General features: G+C 51.5%; 2 protein-coding genes across 2 annotated transcripts in view; both read right to left on the reverse strand.

Moving 5' to 3' along the window:
• GRIP2 (glutamate receptor interacting protein 2) overlaps positions 1 to 20,190 on the reverse strand; it is a 111,641-nt gene that overhangs the window by 75,975 nt on the left and 15,476 nt on the right. The window lies entirely within an intron of this gene.
• LOC470756 (inactive rhomboid protein 1) lies at positions 4,525 to 14,783 on the reverse strand. The gene is given in 3 exon segments (XM_016940234.4): positions 4,525 to 7,391; positions 8,274 to 8,404; positions 14,678 to 14,783. Coding segments are annotated over 3 exon segments (2,322 nt in total). The 3' UTR covers positions 4,525 to 5,306.

The following is a 20,190-nucleotide window of genomic DNA, read 5'->3' on the forward strand; positions in this document are numbered from 1 at the left end:
AGATTCTTATGCAACTCACTCAGCAGTGAGGGCAAGGCTAGGACTCAAACCCAGGACTCTTGGTTCCAAACACCCTTCCAATCTGTTTCTGAGCACTGGAAAAAATACCTACAAGGAAGAAGAGAGCAGGCCCCTAAGATGAATCTTGGCTACAAGTCATTCTAAGCCCCCTGCCTCTGCAGCATGGGATCCCGCTCGGTGAGGCCAACCATCCCTCATGCCCTCCCTGGGGACCCTGCGTGCCTCTGGGCTGTAGTGTCACATGGCATCCCAGGAGTCATGGCATCCCAGGAGACATGGCATCCCAGGAAACATGGCATCCCAGGAGTCAGGAGAGACAGCACGAGGTTCAGGATGATGCCGCCACTCCAGGGACAAGGAAAACCAGGGGTGATAACAAGGTCACAACACACACTGGGGACTCTTCTAGTCCTCAAACAAGGATTTTCATGAGGCCCTGGCAGTGGGAGCATTGAGAGAACCTGTAATGATGATACAGCGGTATAATCCAGTAGCATTTATTCCCAGGCCCAAAGCATTCAATAGTGCCCATCATTCATTCACTTGCTCATGTGCTGGGCAGCTCTTATGCTCCAGCAGTGAATAAGGCTTCCAGCACTTACGTTCTACACAGAGAGACAAACAAAGACATGATAAATATGTAACACAACACAGGTTGAAATAAGTGCTTTGAAGACAAATGAAGTGGTGTGAGATGGTTATGAGGTAGGGGGAGGTCTCTGTGATCAAGTCTTCACACAAATGAAGGGAATAGGGGACCCAACCATGCCCAACCATGCAGATTGCTGAGCCAGGCAAAGAACACAGCCCATGCAAAGGCCCTGGTTTGAGGCCCAGCAAGGAGGCCAGGGCTGGAGCTGAGTGATGGAGGGAGTAGCAGAAAGGATGTCAGTGGGGTCCCAGGGGCAGACCACCAAGGGCCAGGTTGGCTGCAGTGAGGACTTTGGTCTTCCTCAGAGGGAGGTGGGAGCCATGGGAGGGTGTTGAAGAGAGGAGGGAGTGATCTGACCTAGGTTTTAACAGTATCCCTGTGGCTGCAGGGGAGGGACAGACTGAGGAGGGAGTGAGGGTGGAGGTGGGAAGACCAGTGAAGAGGCCACTGCAACCATGCAACTAATAGACACCGGGATGCGGACCAGGTCCGTAAGAGGCAGCCAGTCGTGGACATGTTTTAAAGAAAAGTAGTGACTCACAGACACACACAGCCCTGTGAGGCCAGGAGAAGTATGTTCACTTTACAGAGGAGGAACCTGAGGCTCAGAGAGGTTAAGTCACCTGCCCAGTGTCACACAGCAAGGGAGTGTCAGAGCTGGGATTAAAACCCAGGCCATCTGGTTCCGAGGCCTGTGCTCTCTCATTCTGTCATGAACGTCTCCTTGGGACTCATACCTGACTCACGTGGCACAGGTCTGGGGTCTGAGATTGGAAGTGGACCATCCCCACCCCCAACACTAGTGCCAGGATCAGCTACAGAGCAAAACTGGGAAGGGGTCCAGAAGTATACCTGTGTGGCAGGGAGAGAGAGATGGGATGGGGCCCCTGCATAGGTTGGGACAGGTGAGAGCGAGGGAGGAGTAGCTAGGGATGTATTCCAGCTTTCTGGACCTGGATGTGGAGTGTGAGGTCAGCACACCATGAGCACTCAGCAAACAACCCCCATGGGCAGGCCGTGCAGTCAGACAACCGAGGCTCCAACCTCAGCTCTGCCCTTCACCAGCTGTGTGGCCTCCAGAGCATCACTTACCCTCTCCATGTCTCGGCTTCCTGACCTGCTCACTGGGGCTGTTGTGGAGGTAATGCAGGGAAAATGCTGGGGAAAATGCTGGCCGGGCAGCTAGCAGAGTAATCAATCCAGCTGACAGGCAGAAGCTGGGCCATCAGGATTACGGGGAGGGGCTGCAGTGCCAGCCTTCCCCACTCTGCCCAGACGCCCCCGCCTTATGGGGCTTTGCCTCCCACCCACTTTCCATCTTCTGCAGTGGACTCGGGGCCTCCTTCCTGTCCCTGATTCAGAAGTGACAGCCAAGACTGAGTTGTGTCTGCTAGCCTGGAATTACGACTTCTGGGGAAGAAAATGATTAACGTGGTTGCAGAAGCCTGGATCCTTAGAATCGGGCTGTGTCAGAGAAAGCTTCTGGTCCAAACTACACCCCACCCATTTTACAGTTGGGGAAACTGAGGCCAGGAGACAGGGCACATTTTCTAAGCCACTGGATCCTTAGGGCCTGGTGCCTAGTCCGCTGCCTTGGGGGAGTCCCAGGGAGGCCTAGGGGATACAGTCAGGGCAATGGGCTTGGCCAATCAGGATTGCCAGGGCCCTGCTGGGCCACACATTAAAGTTCTGGTTGCCGGATCGTGGGAGATCCAGGGGTCCTGGGGGAGAGACCTGGAGACATTGGGTGAGGAGACCTTGGGGAACCAGTTGTTTCCCAGCCAGTGTGGGGGTGCTGCAGTATTTTAACACCAGCCACACACATGCCAGCGCCGCTTCCTCCACCACCCCCCTCTTGCTGCAACTGGTGCAGCTCCTTCCAGCCTCAGCCTCTGTGCTACACCCTCTATATGCGTTTTCCTCCAGAGCCTCACAAGCACCCTGTGAGGATGCATTTTTAACTTCAAGGACCACCACTTGCCAAGGGGAAGTGACCTGCCGTGGTCCCACAGCTAGTTTGTGGCAGAGGCAGAAGTCGAGCCAGGCCCTGTTCTAAGCACTTTATGTATATGAACTCATTTAACTCTCACAAAAACCTTTGCACAAGGACTATAATTATCCCAATTTTACAGTGGAGGAAACTGAGGCTCGGAGAGGCGACATGGCTTGCTCAAGGTCACCTACTTGGCTAGTGGCAGAGCTGGGATTTGAACCCAGGCTGTCTGGCCCCAGAGCCCAAGCAAAGGAAGAGGGGTTTGTAGCAATGGGGTGAAGGTGAGAGAAAGGATGGGGGAAACATGCCCCAGAGGAGGAAGGACTTTTGAGAACAGGGGTGTCTAACATTCACTTGTGTGTGTGATGAAATCCCCTTTGTCATCTCCTTCCTGCCAGCATCACAGAGCTATTCCTCTTTGGTCTTCAGAGCATGTGTGTCCCAGCCTGACCCCAGATCAGCATCTTGCCGACAGAGACAGCCCACCTGGGATGGCGTCATGACCCTTACACTGAAGCAGCAGCAGGAAGTCAGAGCCACGGGGCCGGGAGGGGAGCTGCCCTGTGCACAGTGGAGGGTGTCTGGGCCAGCTGGGGCCAGGACCAGGGGTGCTGAGGCTCAGTCAGATTAAAAGCAGAGCTATGCAAAGTGCGGCTGCAGGTCCCGTCCTGTCTTTGAACTATTTGTTGCTGGACAGTGATTGTTACGTTTGGAAACAAACATTTGAGAACCAATGGTTAAAAACTATTACAGCAATTTCACACATTGCCACAATATCTAAGTGCCTGATCAGTGGCTTCTATTTTTCATGTCTTTGTTTTTTAATTTCATTTTTCAATAACTCATTGTTAGTGTATTTTTCTCAAATGTATCAGTCTCCAGTGGATTGAAAGTAAAAAGAAAATACTGGCCTTCCCCAGATAGCCCAAGAGGCACTGCTTTTACCGGAGCTACCCAGTGGTGAGAAGCTGGCGCTCGACCTGATGTGCAATTCAACCTAAAATAAAGCTGTAAGGTAAAAGTTCTGCTTTTGAAATGAAGGAAACTTTTATGTGAGCTGAAACAGATGTAACTTTTTTTAGGTCAGGGTTTCTCAACCTCAGGCAGTATTGACATTTTGGACCAGACAATTCTTTGTGGTGGCAGGGAGCTGTCCTGTGCACTGCAGGGTGTTGGCAGCATCCCTGTCCCCTACCACTGGATACCAGTGGCATATACCCTCTCCCCACTTGTGACAACCCAAAATGTCTCCAGAGGTTGCCAAATGTCCCCTGGGGAAAAAAAATCACCCCCTGTTGAGAACGGCTGGTTTGGATGTTCTGCTTTTCTGTGTGTGTGAGAGAATGTGTCTAGGAGAGTGTCTGTACGTGCAGGTATGTGTCTGTGTGTGCCTGGCCATGTGTGTGCTTTATTCCAGGCCCACCTTCCTCACTCACATTGCCTGGCCTCGTAGGCATCTGTGTTTGCAACCCTGGTGTCACCCATTAGTCTCAAGTAGCGCCCGTCAGATCTCCCCTCCCTCCAGGCACGGCTGTCACTGAGGCACAGTCTATGAAGGTTGCAGTAGAAACCACGGGACCCTCAGAGCCACTGTCTGCACTGGATGAAGCTGCCCTCCAATGCTTCCCAGCCCCCCACCTCAGATCCCTACCCACACCGCACCTCCCAAGACACCGGGGCACAGACAAGATCTCAGCAGTTGGACAGAAACCAATACTCCCGACAGAGAAGGGCCTCAGGCCTGAAGAATGACAGCCTGAGGTTAAGTAAAGTGGTCATCGAGAACCAGGGATAAAGAAGAAGCTGAACCGTCACCTGGCAGGGGAGCTGGAGGAACACAGGCTCACTGTAGGGAACATGAGGGAGTACAGCTTGTTCAATCTGCACACATCTGTGCCCCAACCCTCATTCAGGGGACTCTGACTCAGAATAACCTGGGCAGGGTCCCAGGATCTGTATTTTTAAAGCTCACCAGGTGGTGTTGATACACAGCAAGAGTTGAGAATCCCCTGGGAAGCTTGATAGAAATATAAGTTCATGGCAAAACAAAAGTAAGGAGTCTGACAGTACCAAGCATTGCTGAGGATGCGGAGCAACTGGAACTCTCAGACACTGCTGGTGGTGATGTAAAGTGGTACAGCGACTTTGGAAAGCTGTTTGATAGTATCCATTAAAATTTCAAGATACGTATATTCTAAAATATATCTCAATAAAGCTGTTAAAAATATGCATATCCTGTGGGCTGGTGATTCCACTTGAGGGTATATACTCAACAGAAATGTATGCATTTCAGTACCGGAGGCATGTTTAGGCACCTGAGTATTCACAGCAGCGTTTTCCATAAAAGTCAAAAATTGAAACAAACTGAAAGTCCAACCATGGTAGAAGAGATCAATAAAAATGGCGGCATATTCACGCAACGGAACTTTTTTTTTTTTTTTCTAAAACGCTCCCAGTCCATTTACTGGCCACATGAGGTGGTCGTCGAGACACAAGTTAGAAGATTATCACAGGAAGTAGTATAATAAATGCCCAGCAGTACAAGGGGTTCAACAGAAGTGAACAAGGCACAAGAGTTCTGTCTTCAGAAAACAGGCCAGTTCCCACATGGAGCAGGTGACTCCTATACGCCTGTGAGGCTCAGGGTTGTCGTGTCTGGCTCTGGCCTGCTGGAGCGCATGGTCCCTGGAGCCCGCAGCCAGCTCGGTGGAGCTGAGCATCCAGTTCGTACTTCTCGCAGAAATTATCAGTGAAGGGGATGCAGGTGAGGAACTCACACCACTCACGGCAGACAGGATAGAAGTAGAAGAGGACCACCAGGCCAGCCAGGAGGCCCAGGAAGACCACCTGAAAGATGATGATCAGGCAGCATTTCCAGTACAGATGGAACTTGCTGAAGCTGATGTAGCGCTAGAAGGCGAAGGAGAGAAAGAGGCCACTGATGAACCCCGAAATGTGGGCAAAGTTGTCGATCCAGGGCAGCAGCCCAAAGGTGCAGAGGAAGAGCACCACAGCCAGCAGCTTGAAGAAGGCATGCCAGGGCCGCTCCAGGATCTGCCAGCTCTGGAAGAGCTCCATGAAGAGGCAGGCCAGGATGCCAAACTGGGAGCCAGCTGGAACCACCTCTGCTCGGTACAGCAGGAAGATGGCACTGGCCAGGTTGCCAGTGACACCACTCAGCAGGTAGATGATGGCTATGTGGTGCCACCCTGCCAGCTTCTCCAGGTCCCGCGGGACGGTCATCTGGAAGCAGATGGACACCAGGTAGTGCAGGATCCTGGTGTGCAGGAAGAGGGACAGCCACAGGCGGTAGAACTGGTCAGGCACCTCAGGGTTGAGGAAAGGCAGGAGCCCACACACATCATCCATGCAGTGCACCTGAGAGCAGAGCGTGGCCTCCTCATGGAAATAGCCCCTCATGAAGTCACAGTACTCCCGGGAGGTGATCTCACACTCGCCGTTGGTGCCAATGCAGCAGGGCCGTCCTGTGATGACACAGTCCATGTGGGGAAGGTTGGTGTGGTTCCCAGGGTTGTTTCTGGTGCAGATCGGCCACTTGGTAATGTCTTCTGGCCACTCACGGGGGTCTTCCCAGGAGGGCTCATCATATACCCTGGGATCCTGGTGACAGACAGAGCCAAACTGTCTCTTGTGGCCGGCAAGCTCTGGGGCGCTGGAATGGATGGGTCACTTCACCCACATTGCCAGCATGGGCGAGCACTCCTCCTCCGAGGTCTGCAGGCAGCCCGACCTGTCGTTGTGCATGCAGCAGGCCGAGTGCTTCTCGTGCTCGCGCCCTGCGCGAATGAAGCTGTGCACCTGCGGATCCTGGCATATGCAAGGCGAAAACTTGGCACCCAGGTGGATGAGGGCCTCCGAGCTGGGCCCGATCCAGAAGTTCTCCTGCTGCACGTACTTGACGTTCTCGTAGACCCAGTGGTTCCACAGCATCGAGTCCACCGTTTCATGCTGTGAGAAGCCCACGGGCACGATGCCATAGATGCACACGGCTAGAATGGTGACGAGCAAGTGCACGAAGGTGAGCCAGTGGGTGAAGAAGGGCCTGTGGCTGTCCATGTCCTCGATCTGTCGCTTGACGAAGCTGTCGATGTGCTTGTGGTAGGTGTGGTTGTTGAGCCGTCCCACCATGCTCAGCCCATGCAGCCGCTTCTCCCGGGCGAAGAGTTTGCGCACCCGCACAGCGATGCGCTGGTTCCGCCGCGGCCCCGCGGTGCTCACCATCTCCTGTCGGAGCCGCCCCTTGGGCTGCGAGGCTGCGGTGTCTTCCTGCTTCCGCCAGCCTCGCTCCAAAGGCAGCATCAGGTGGCTGGGCTCAAGCTCACTGCGGTCCAGGGCCCTGCCAGTGAGGTACTCCTGCTCCGGTGCCTTCTCCCAGTCCTTGAGTGCTGCCTCTGATGGGGACTCAAAAACTTTGTCCGGGTATGTGGACAGCTCTTCATGGAGGATACCTTCCTGGGCAAAGAAGGATGTGTCCAGCTCATCAGGGAAATTCGTGTTTTCCGCCAGAAAGCTGGCTGGAGTGAAGCTTCGACGCTGTGCCCGGCGCAAGGTGCCATCCCTAATCGAGCAGCCTTTCATCAGTGCTGCGGCTGCATGGAAGCTCATCTTGGCCACCAACTCTCGCTTCCCGCAATGGAAGTTTACATAACAATGAAAAAGAATGCGCAACATACAACAAAACGGATGAATATCAAAAACATCATGCTGAATGAAAAGGGCTGGACAGTAAAGAGTATACCCTGTATTATTCCATTGATAGGAAATTCAAGTACAGGTGAAAACAAACTTCCCTGTGCAGCGATTCACATAAGGTGATAACACCATAAAGAACAGCCAGGGAATGATTTTCAAAAAAGGTCAGGAGGGTGGGTACCTCTGGGGGAGCAGGAGGGGGATGTGATTGGAGATGAGCCCACGTGGCAGGGTGGGGGGATCTTCTAAGGGGATGGCAATGCTCTGTTTCCCAACCAGAGTGGTTATAAGCGTGTTTACTTTCCATTACTCTCTACGCTGCACCTCTATGCTCTGTTTCTCAACCAGAGTGGTTATAAGCGTGTTTACTTTTCATTCCTCTCTACGCTGCACCTCTATGTTAAACTCACACATATATTTTATAATTTTAAGTAAAAGAGGAGAAAAAAGATGCATCTGTGCCACTGCCCGCAATGCTGATTCCTTATGTTTGGGCTCAGGCCTGGGATGAGCATTCCGAATATGCCCGCACCACCCCCAGGTGATTCCAGTTCACAAGGTTCTGGGGCCACACGGGGGTCTAAGACGTCTGCTGAGCACACGTGGGGTGAGGAATCCAGAAGCCAGCCTCAAACGGGTGGATCCCACCTCTCCACCCATTGCTGGTTTTGAGTGGTGTGTGGTAACTGAGGTGGGGGCCCAGCAAGCCCCCAGCATAGCAGCCGGCCCACAGGCCACCCTCTGTTGATGCCAGTCTTCTACAGAATTGTCCTGTGGGATATTCGCTTTAATAGGCACATGCTGGGCTTATAGAGGGACTCTGGACAGGAGGGTGGGAGCTCGTCACTAGTCACTGGAATCCCATAGCCGAGGCTGGCAGCCTAGAGAACCTACCCTGAAGGTCAGGCCCTTTAACAAAAGGGTGGAGAGGAAGCAACTTGAGGGGCTGTCGTCAGGGAGGCAGCTGGCATCTTCTGGGGCATCTGCTGAGGCCCGCCCTGTCTCCCCAGAGCTTGAGGGGCGGGCTGGCAGGCAGGCAGGAGAAAAGGGGAGCTTCAGGCCCATCCTCTGTGTGAGAAGTCACAGAAGATGGCAGCTGCGTGGAGGCTGTGCCCCCTTATCAGCCAGGACAGGCTTGGGTAGGTGAGTCTGGACGCCACCCCATCACCACCTAAGGTGATGATTTATTAATCACCTGCTAAGTGCGGGCAGCCATGGCCAGTGCTGGAAATGGGAGGACCCACCCCTGTGGGGCTCAGGACTGCTGTGTTATAAAAGGCAGTGAGTGGATCGGGGGCATGGTGAGAGGGTGTAGCAGGCAGCAGCTCCAGGAGGCTGGGGGCAAGGTCTGGAGATCCGTGGGAATTAGCCACACCAGGAACCCCAGGCAGATAGAAGAGCCCGGGCAGGACATGGGGTGGGCTGACAGTGAGCACAGGCTGAGCCTTCCATGCAATGGGCGTGGCTCTCAAAGCTTTCCTGCATTCACTCTGTCCATCCTCAGGACGGCACTGCGATGCGGGTGCTGTGAGTCCCATTCTACAGATGGAGAACTGGGCCGCAGAGAGGTTAAGTAACCTGCACAAGGTCACACAGCTCATCAGCAGCTGAGGCTGGATTGTAACCCACTTCATTACACGGCCTCGCATTCGGCTTGTTTTTCCCCAAGAATTGAAAGGCCAGGGAGCAAGGAGGGCGGGGAGAGGCAAGGGTGAGAGAGGCCTGGTGCTGGGCCACGCTGGGCCGGAGGGCCATGGGAAGACTTTGAACTTGATCCTCACAGCAGTGGGGACCCACTGACCATAGAGAGCAAGTAATGATATCAGATACGCATTTTACAGGTGCTCTCCTGCCACGTACAGCCTGACCGTCGGGCAACACCGGCCAGTCAACAAACATGGCCTCACTGGTGCAACATTTGCTGAGCACCTCGCGGGCACTATCTTCTCTTCAGGCCGTAGGTTCCATTTTGACCCCACTGCTAGACAGCAAGGACATCTCAAATACCAATGTGTGAATTTTACCGACTTTGATGACTGTAAGGAAGCCCTGTCCTGCACAAACCCCATCAACCACTTGAACCATTGATTCATCCTCTAAAAAGCACAGTTAGGCCACTCTCAAGCTTTTCCACTTTCGGTCTTGCTTTGTTGAGATAGGTTTCATGAAGTCTTTCCTAATTAAAGTTTGTAATGAGGATTTGATTCATCAACACATTTCTTTGCTCGTAGCTCCTACACCAGTTGTAGACAACTTCTACCACTGTGGAGTTCCTTTTTTGCACATTATTTCCTTCGGCTCCAATTCTCTCCCTTCAAATTTTTGCAGAATTTAATGTTGGCATGGAGATTGGATTCATCTGTCAATTTTTAGATCAATAACTATTTTTACTGTGCACAGTTTTAGTTGATGCCAGTTTTATTTTGTGTTATTTCTACTAGTGATGTTCATGTTGAATTGGATAAGAGACAAATGGTGCATGTTTCTTTCTTAGGAAACCAATGAGAAATAGAAAAATGTTTGTGAGTCAGAAAAAGAAAAGAAGACAGACAACCAAGAGAAAGAGATCCAGAAAGAGACAGAGGCTGATAGAGAGGCAGAGACAGGAAGACACAGAGACAAAGCAGAGAGAGACACATGCAGTGATGGTTTGGCTCCTGGCCACTCAGTGGAGTCAAATGACAGTGTCCATCCTAGTGTGCCCCATTGCCCTGCTTCCTCTCCAATCAAAAGCTGGACATTCCCACTTCCAGGAAGTTGCCTTAACCTGGAAGGTCCTTTCCTTCTGGACTTAGCTCAAGGTTGCTCATTCAATTGCTCAGGACAGCTTTATCAAAATAAGATAAAAGGTCACCCAGATGGTGTCCCAGCAGACATGGCCTCTGGGAAGATACTGACCAACGGACAACACCCCAGGCCCAAGTAAAACCAACTCATCCCTTGGCCTAAGCCAAGTTGCTCACATGCACCCTAGGTGCATGTGAGGCTGGGGGTCCCACTTGTGAAGTATCTAGCAGGGCACTGGCACACAGTGGATGCTTAAATAGTGTCCCTCTGCCCTGATGTCATCATGGTCCCCACCTCAATGGGCTGGCTAAGGATGGTGCAAACCCTCTCAGCTCTGGTTTCACTTGCAACAGAACAGTGGCCTCATCCTCGCCCAGGGCCTGTGGGGTGAAGAGGATGGGAGCTTAAGGTCTCCCTGGCTCAGCCTTCAGGCTGGTGAGGGGTCCTCCTTTGCAGGACAGACCTAGACTCAGATTGAGCAGAGGCAGACTCTCGTTGCCCTTCTCTTCCTGCCATCTCCACTGTGTGGAGCTCCATGTTAAGAAAGCCTCTGAGGCTGAGCCTTTGGGAAGAACTGTGGTGATCGATGAGCACTGTCATCGACGAGGGGCAGGGGAGCTTGTCTTGTGTTTCCTGCATCTTTAGTTGCTGCTCTGGAAAGACCAAGAGCACAGGGACCTGGGTCTGAGTCTTAGGTACACCACCACCAGCTAGTGACTGTGGGCAAGACTTGTCACCTCTCCGAGCCTCAGTTCTTCATCTGGGAAATAGGGATAATATCATGATTTATCTCATAGGGTTGTCATGAGGACTAAGGGAAGTGGTGCATATGTGGGTGCTAATAAGAATTTATGAAGGGGCTGGGCACCATGGCCCACGTCTGTAATCCTAGCATGTTGGGAGGCCGAGGCAGAAGGATCACTTGAGGTCAGGAGCTCAAGACCAGCCTGGCCAACATGGTGAAATCCCGTCTCTACTAAAAATACAAAAATTAGCCAGGCATGGTGGCAGGCACCTGTAATCCCAGCTACTCGGGAAGCTGAAACAGGAGAATCACTTGAGCCTGGGAGGCAAAGGTTGCAGTGAGCTGAGATTGTGCCACTGCATTCCAGCCTGGGCAACAGAGCAAGGCTCCATCTCAGGAAAAAAAAAAAAAAAAGAATTTATGAAGGAATGGGTTTTTTCTCCCTTATTTGTCAGGTGAGTCAGCAGTGGGGTAGAAGAGCTGTGGTCTGAGCTGCATTATTTTCACACATGGTGACCCAGGCCAGCTGTTTTTTTTTTTTTCTGTCTCTCTCTCTCTGGCCCTCAATTTCCTCTCCAATAAAGTGGACCTAACAGTTTCTTATAAAGAGCTAAACACACACTTAGCATGCAACCCAGCAATCCCACTCCTAGGTATTTAGCCAAGAGAAAGGAAACACATATTCACATGACACTTGTGTATCAGTGTTTAGGGCGGCTTTATCCACAGCACCCCAAACTAGAACCCACACAAATGCCCACCAACAAGTGGATGGATGAACGCTCTGAGGTACATCCACTCCCCGGAAGAACAAGGCACTGACACATGCAACTACATGGGTGGGTCTCAAAACAGGCTGAGCCAAAGAGGCCAGAGACAAAAGATATCCACGCTGTGATTCGGTTTATATGAAACTCTTAAAGACAAACTGAATACATACCAACAGGAAGATCAGTGGTGGCCTAGGTCTGGTGGGAATGTTCTAATTCTACCTTGATTGGGTTGGTGGCTACATAAAAATGTATACACTTGTCAAAACGTACTAAACTGTACACTAAAAATGAGTGTGTTTTATTGTATATACATTAGACTTCAACAAAGTTATTTTTAAAAAATGTCCCTGAGACAACCTTCCTGCAAACTTTCCAGGGCTCGTGTGTGATCGGATGGGAGGACGGGCATGTAGGAACTTTGTCAGGCGGGAAAGCCCTTCACAGGTGGGAGGCATTGTGGTAACTTCTATGGCTGGTACTGAAAACAGCAACCACAGCCCAACCACGCCAGTTCTACTGAGAGTCTCCCACCAAGATGGGAACGCCACAGCCCTGGAGTCAGGCCCACCCAGGCTGGCGTTCAGTCTCCCGCCTTCACAACCCGCTCTGCCACCTGCCTGGGGAAAAGTGGCCTTCCTCCCCAAGCCTCTGTTTCTGGAATATTCCTCTCAGCTTGGCTCTGGGCTGAACACAAGATGTGCCATCAACCCTTATCAAATGTTGATTTCTCCAGTGTCCATTGACCACGAGACCAGGGCCGAGAGGAGCAGCCTCCCCGGGGCTCACAGCACTGCAGCAGCAGAAGCAGCCAGAACCCCGCATCCTTCCATGCCATTCCTGGACTGGCCTTTGGGCTGCACTCGGTGCCATACGGGGTGGGGTGATGGGGTAAGGCTGTCCATCACATGGGTAACAGGTTCCCTCTGTGGCTTTCGTGGCAGTGTATGGCAGCCTCTCCTTTCAGCACAGAGGCTGATGGCTAAGTCACCGCATGCCAGGGCACTCAGAGAACTACTGTATCCAACACAGGACTTCATGTTGGTCCCTGTGGGGCAGGGGCTGGGTCTGGTCACCTCCATACCCCAGCACCCAGAGGAGGTGCTAAGCCAACACTCATTTACAAGTGGTCCATGGAGACCACACCGTGCCAAGTCCTGGTGGCCCCAGAAGGTTCTCCTCCCTCTCCCTCTGCTAAGGCCCCATGGCCTCTCCTGCCCTTCCCTGAGTGGTTTCTCCAGCCTCAGGTGGGAAGGGGACCACACATCTTTAAATTGCCTCATGGTGTTAGATAAGCACCTTTGCTTCCCTGTAATGGTTCATTCATGCATCAACTTGGCCAGGCTGGGCTGGACATAATGGTGCACACTTGTATTCCCAGCACTTTAGGAAGCCGAGGTGGGAGGATAATTTGAACTCAGGAGTTCCAGACCAGCCTGGGCAACATAGTGAGACCTTGTCTCTACAAAAAATAAAAAAAATTAGCCGGTGTGGTGGCCCATGCCTGAGCTTCCAACTTGAGAGACTGAGGCAGGAGGATCACTTGAGCCCAGTAGTTTGAGGCTGCAGTGAGCTGAGATCGCACCACTGTACTTCATGCACTCCAGCCTGGGCCACAGAATGAGACCCTGTCTCAAAAACAACAAAAAAAACAAACAAACAAAAAACCCAGAAACCCACTTGACCAGGCTTTAGTGCCCAGTTGTTTGGTCAAACATAGTCTGGATGTGGCTGTGAAGGTATTTTTTAGATGTGATTACATTTAAATCAACAGACTTTTGAGTAAAGCATTTTACCCTCCACAATGTGGGTGGGCCTGATGCAATCAGCAGTGAAATTAAGAGCAAAGATTGAGATTCTCTAAAGAGGAAGGAATTGTCTTCAAGGCTGCAACATAGAGACCCTGCTTGAGCCTGCCTGGGCTGCCCTGCAGATTACTGACTACCAGCTCCACAATTGCATGAGCCAATTCCTTTAAATCAACCTCTCCCTCTCTGTCTTTCTGGATAGACATGATAGATGGATGGATGGATAGATGATAGATAGATGGATGGGCGGATGGGTGGATGGGTGGATAGATAGATGTTCGGATGGGTGGATGGATCTATTGGTTCTCTTTCTGTGGAGAACTCTGACTAATACACTCTTGGAGCCCCACCCTCCTCATCCAAATGAACTGAGGCTCCCACAGTGGACATCAGCTGTTTCTGCCCATCCAGCATACAGACCTCCTTTTGGTAACAGCACCCTGATTTTGCTCTGGGGAGACCCCCTCCCTTACCCCCTGTCCATGTGATTTCCTGGCTTATGGATGAGTTGGGTGAGAGCAGCAGGAGAGACTGACTGCAGAGGGGGTCTCCCTCCCCCAACCCTGTCCATGTGGTTCACAGGGCTGACACTGCTTCCAAGATGGGCATAAGCCAGGTTTATCCAATCATAGCAGTCCTTTCTCCAGGCCACAGTGACTGGCTGAGGGACAAGCACGTGACCCCACACTGTCCAATGGGAGACAGCCCCAGGACTTTTGCTGGAGCCATCTGCATGTTCTTTGTCCACTGGAAGGTAGAATGATATAAGTCTGGAGAGCCTGCCGGAAGCAAAGCCAACAGCCCAGAGAAAGAGAGAAGTGAATGATAGGAAGACCAAGCTCTGATGTTGTCCCTTGAGCCCCTGGATGTAGCCCTTCCTGATGCCAATATGAGCATTGAAAGTCTCTTTTGCACTTGGGCAAGTTGGGGTTGGGTTTCTACCACTTATAACCTAACACTGCCTGCCTGCTACTGCCTTCTTGGAAAGGCGTGAGAAGGAACGGGTGGTTGTGGCTCAGCTGATAGAGTTTGGCCTGGCCTCTGTTTTGGATGCTGGTGTTGGCAAGCTTGGAAGAGAGCTGAGGAGTAGGGCAACAGAGGAAAGACTTGAGAGAGGGGAGAAGTAGTGGGAAAAGGAATCCAGCAGCAGGGCTACCAGGGAGACAGGCTAGGGGAGACGAGAGATACCGGTCAGGAGCATGACGTGTTGCTCCTCATATCTCAGGGACTCCTCAGGAAAGCCACAGTTATACTCCCACTGCAGGGTATAAGAGTCTCGCAGCTCCACTTCCATGCAAATGTGCAAACACTTGGCATTGGCAAAGTTTCTAATGTCAGCCCTCCTGGCAGGTATCCCACTGTGGTTTTAATTTCCATTTTCCTCAAGTAAGAAGCTGTTGAGCACCTTTTCATGCATTTACTGGCCGCTTGGATCACTGCTCAAGTCACTAGCCCAGTTTTCTATTGAGTTGTCTGTCTTCTTCTATAGGTGTTAAATACAGCTGCAAGGTAGGCACAGGGTGAGACCAGAGGCCACCCACAAGATTTAGGGACATCTGGATGGATCTAAAGGGGGTCTTTGCACAAATCACCAAGTCTTTCTAGCTTGGATGTTTTAGGAATCTTTGACCCTCATTCCTAGATTACAGGAAGGATTAAGGCAGGAGGTCTGGAGAAGAGAGGAAGGAAGGGCCAACAGATATCTGCTTCGTGTCCAGAGCCACTTCACCTTATTGTGCTGCAGCCACCCTTGTCTTCCCTGAACATGCCAAGCTTGTTTGTGCCTCAGGACCTTTGTATTTGTGCATGCAGTTCCTTGCAGGGCTGGCTCCTTCTCATCATTCAGGAAGTCTTCTCCGAGTGTCTCAGCTGAGAGGGTGTCTCCCTCCCTCTCTATCCCCTGATTCTGCTCCATTTATTTTCACTCCATGACCTAATTAGCATGCACATCTGTTTGTTGACATGTGCTTGGCTGGCTTGCCCATTAGAATTTAAGATCCATCAGGGCAAGGTCCTAGTCTCTGTCATGTTCACCACTGGGTCCTGAGGGCCTAAGGCAGTGCCTGGCACATAGTAGCTGCTCAGTAAACATTTGTTGAGTGAATGAGTGAACAAGTCTTAACAACAACCCTGTTAGGTAGACACTGACTATGTGTTCATTTCCCAGATGAAGACACTGAGACTCAGAGCAAGTGGCTGAGCAGGAGTGGAACCCAGGTCTTTCTCACTCCATAGGTTGTCATTGCTCCCCTACCCCTCTCCAGCTTTCTTTCGGCTCTGGGGGTGGCAGTTCCATGAATTCTTACCCCGTCTTATGACTGGATTTCCTGGCTCGTGGATGAGTTGGGTAAGAGCAGCAGGAGAGACTGACTGTAGTTGGGGGGATTTTGGGGGCTGGGAGCCCTGTGATGAGGCCAGTGCATGAACCAGATGCAGGGCAAGTTTACAAACCTAGGCCCACCTCAGTGGTCAAACCATCACGAGAGATGTCTTGAGAGATGTCCTGAAAGCCTCCTAGTCCAACCCCCAGCCGGAACAGGAACCCTTTTGACAGCAACCGTGATGGGGGCCCACCACCTCCCAGGGAAGTCCAGTCCAGTCTTGCCCAGCTCCAAGGGGAGCAAAAGCTACTGGGGCCTTCCTTGACCAGAGCTCAGCTGGCAGGCCGGGAGGCTGGGAGGCAGAGAGGGAAAGCCCAGCGCCTCCTAACTGGGAATTCTGAGCACTGCTGGATGTGTGGCAAGAAATTAGGTTAAAGGAAGAATAATCAGCTCATTAACCCCCTTGCCAGACTCCACATGCTCACAGAGGCCTGCTTCTAAGCTACGCTGCTGACTGTCACTGCCTACCGCGATCCGGGTGGAGGGGTACAAGTGAGATATTTTATTTATGTGTCACGCATATTTATTAGGAAGAGGTAAATAAATTAGCTGCCTGCCATCTGCAACCACCAGTGTACGCCAAGTTCCTTCCCTCCGCCTCCATCTTGGGAGGGGCCACACCAGCATCTTGGGAGGGCCCAAACCTTGTGAAAAGGAGGGTCTCCTTTCTAGTCAGATTTCCTCCATAGTTTGAGCAGCCCTAGAATTAGAATTTTTCCAAGAGGAAATGGATGCCAGTGGCTATCCTAGGCCACTTGCCAAAATCTGATCTTCCCAGCAACCCTGAAAGGTGGGCATATTGCCATCTGCATTTTATAGACAAAGACACTGTGGCTCAGAGAGGTCAGGTCACTTGCCCAGAGTCACACAGTAGGTGAGGGGAGTAGCTCAGCTCAAGTCACAGAGGCCTAGGGACTTCTGTGACAAGCCGGAGAGAAAGGCTGGACCAGGAGGTGACTGCGTTCTTGCTCTGACACTAGTTGCTGTGGGGTCCAGGCCGGTCCCATAACTCTCTTGGCCCTTCTCTATTGAAAGGGAAAATAAAACACAACAGAACAGACTCCACTTGGGGCTGTGTGGAGAATCAAGTTACCATTCATCCAAGTCCTGAGTGTCCTTCAAGCCCACCGTGGAGGCTCCTGACTGTGAAGGGGCGACACGACCCCCATCGCTGCCCCAGGCTTGCTGCGTGACTCTGTGCATATCAGTGGACCTCTTGGAGCCTCAGTTTCCTCCTCTGTAACATGGAAAAACAACTTGCGGGGAAGGGGTGCTGGCTACAAGGAAGAGGATTTCACTGTGTGGAAATCCTTGTAAAACACGTGTCCAGTGGGAGGTAGGCAGCAGCCTGGGACCGCGGACTACGGGCGGAGGAGGGGCTCTAGAATGCCCAGTGGTGCTGCAGGGCCCAGAGAGGGGCCATAACTTGCCCAGGCTCGCACAGCAAATAGAGCTGTTGGGAGCCCTAGAACACCTGCCTCTCAGACTGCAGAGAAGGATCCCAGAGCACTGAGCCTGGATCTGAATCTTTTACGAAGCACCCATACATCTCCCCTGGAATCACTCCTGCCCGCAGCCCATAGACCCTGCCTCACTGCCTCGCTGCCTCTGCCTCCCTACAGGGTCTTTTCATTAAATTAAGTGCAGAATCTAATGCAATTGCTGTTGTTTTTCCCCAAGGAGCCACCTGCCACCTCTTTCCAGGATGCCTGCAGGGCCAGGACTGAGGCAAGGCACTCACACACCCCCAAACAAATATTATGGAGTTGTTTTTTGTTGTGGTTTTTTGAGACGGAGTCTCGCTCTGTTGCTGAGGCTGGAGTGCAGTGGCACGACCTCAGCTCACTGCAACCTTTGCCTCCCGGGTTCAAACGATTCTCCTGTCTGTCTCCCGAGTAGCCGGGACTACACTCACCCGCCACCATGCCCAGCTAATTTTTGTATTTTTGGTAGAGATGGGGTTTCACCATATTGACCAGGCTGATCTTGAACTCCTGACCTTGTGATGCGCCTGCCTCGGCCTCCCAAAGTGCTGGTATTACAGGCGTGAGCCACCACGCCTGGCCATATTATGGAGATTTCAGCATAAAATATTATTTTTAAAGGTGTTTGATTTAATATATTTGAACCTGATGTTAGTGAGCCCCCATGGAGCCCACACAGCCTCCATATAGCTCTGGGAGGTAGAATTGGCCCATTTCACACGTAAAGGGCAGTTCAGAGCAGACACAGGCCCATTAGGCCCCCACTTCTGGGACCGAGGCAGCTGGAGGGGAAAGGGACTGCAGCTGGGCAGAGCCACCTTGTCCTAGGGTGACTGTCAGAGGAAACAGGCGTGAGCTGCAAGGAGGAGGCAGGCTAGGCTTAAAGGAGACCAGAGAGCAGCTCCAGTGAACTCTGCACAGCGAGCAAACCTCAGCCCCCCAGCTTCCTTCAGGAGGAATATACACAGCTAGCTCAACCAAGCACCCACTGCATACCAGGCACTGACCGTCACACTGGCTCATTTAACTCTCACCACCTCTCCAGCAGAAAGGTACCATTTTTATTCCATTTTACAGATGAGGAAACGGAGGGTCCCTTCAGCCTAAAGATGACAGAGTCAGAGGGGACAGCAGGTGCAAGGTCTCAGGAATGAGAAATCAGGTCCCACATCAGCCCCCCAGCTTAAAGCACAACAAAGGTTTCCCATGATGCTCAGAAGAAACCCAAATTCCTTCCATCGGCCTGGCACCCCGGCTAAGCTCTCTGCCCTTACCCCATTTCACTCTCCGGCTTTCTCACAGCATGGCAACCACACTGGCCTCCGTTCTTCAAACACACCAGGTGCACTCTTGCCCCAGGGCCTTTGCTCCTGCGGTTCCCTCTACCTGGACCACTTTTCTTCCAGGTCTTCCCTTGGTTGGGCCCCACACAAATGTCACCTCCTCTAGAAGGCCCTCCCTGACTACCCTATCAACTTCTATCATTCATCCCCTTGCCCTGTCCTCCAAACAGCACTTCTTCCCCCAGTGAACTCTTACTTATTTGTCCCGTTTCTGGTCCATCTTCTCTGCTCCACAAGAATAAAGACTCAGTCTTATTCACTACTGTACCCCAGCACTTAGTGACTGGCATGTGCGAGTTAAACAGTTGTAGAATGACTGAAAGAAGAAAAAAGGAATCTGCCTGCAGGGCTGGGTGCCAGGGCCAGGAGGCAGGCAGGAGAGGCAGCAAATGCCTAGGTTCGGGCAATGGTGACAACAGCCCTGCCCTCCCCCGGAGGCTGGTTCCCTGAATCAAAGGTGCTGGGGTTAGGGGCACTTCCCAGAGGAAGTGGGGAGGCCTCATGGAACGTAGAGAGGGATAAATGGCCTAGAACATGAGGAATAGCCATACTCCAGGAGATTATGTGGCCCTTAAAAATGACCAGTGTAAGAAATAACATCTGCGGGGGGAAAGCCTACATGAATTGCATTATAGACTGATGGCAGCCCCAGGAAAGGTAAGTCTTACTGCAGCCTTATTTAAAAAGCCCAGTGCTGAGACAACCTTGATCTCCAACCATGGGGGAGCAGGTAAATAAACCATGCCTGGAATGACCACTCCATGATGCATTCTGCAACTCAAGGGCTTTTAATAATCCAGGGAAATACTGATCCTATAAAGCCAGGTGAAGAAAAAACAAAACATAAAATAATGTGTGTGGTATGACAGCAACAAAAATAAATGATAGATAAAAGACTGAAAGGAAATACACCAGAGTGGCCCTGGGGAGGGGGCAGGTGGAGGATGATTTTCATTTTCTTCTTCGTCTTTATTTTCAAAATAGTCTGTATTTAACAACAATTACATGCTTAATCTGAGAAAAAGTCATTTCACTTAAGAGGATTTATTTTCTTAAAAATAGCCAGAAGCCAGAGAAATGTGTCCATATCAGTTCTGTATGGAGAAGGAGGTCCACTGCATGGCAATGTCTTTGTTTATTGATGTCGCTGTGTTTAATTATTAAAACTAGTTTAAATGTCCAACAAACATCTTATGTGGTTTTATAAAATTAGAAATGTAGAAAAAGGAGGAACCATGAAACTGGCCAATAGGAGGGCCAAGAGTCCAATCCTAGCTCAGGTACTAAGTTAGGCAAAACTCTTCTCTTTTAGGCTGAGGTGGGTGGATCACCTGAGGTCAGGAGTTCGAGACCAGCCAGGCCAACATAGTGACATAGTGAAACCCCATCTCTACTTACAATACAAAAATTAGCCAGGCATGGTGGCGGGCACCTGTAGTCCCAGCTACTAGGGAGGCTGAGGCAGGAGAATCGCTTGAACCTGGGAGGCGGAG

This window comes from Pan troglodytes, chromosome 2, assembly GCF_028858775.2.
Source record: "Pan troglodytes isolate AG18354 chromosome 2, NHGRI_mPanTro3-v2.0_pri, whole genome shotgun sequence".
Taxonomy (NCBI): Eukaryota; Metazoa; Chordata; class Mammalia; order Primates; family Hominidae; genus Pan; species Pan troglodytes.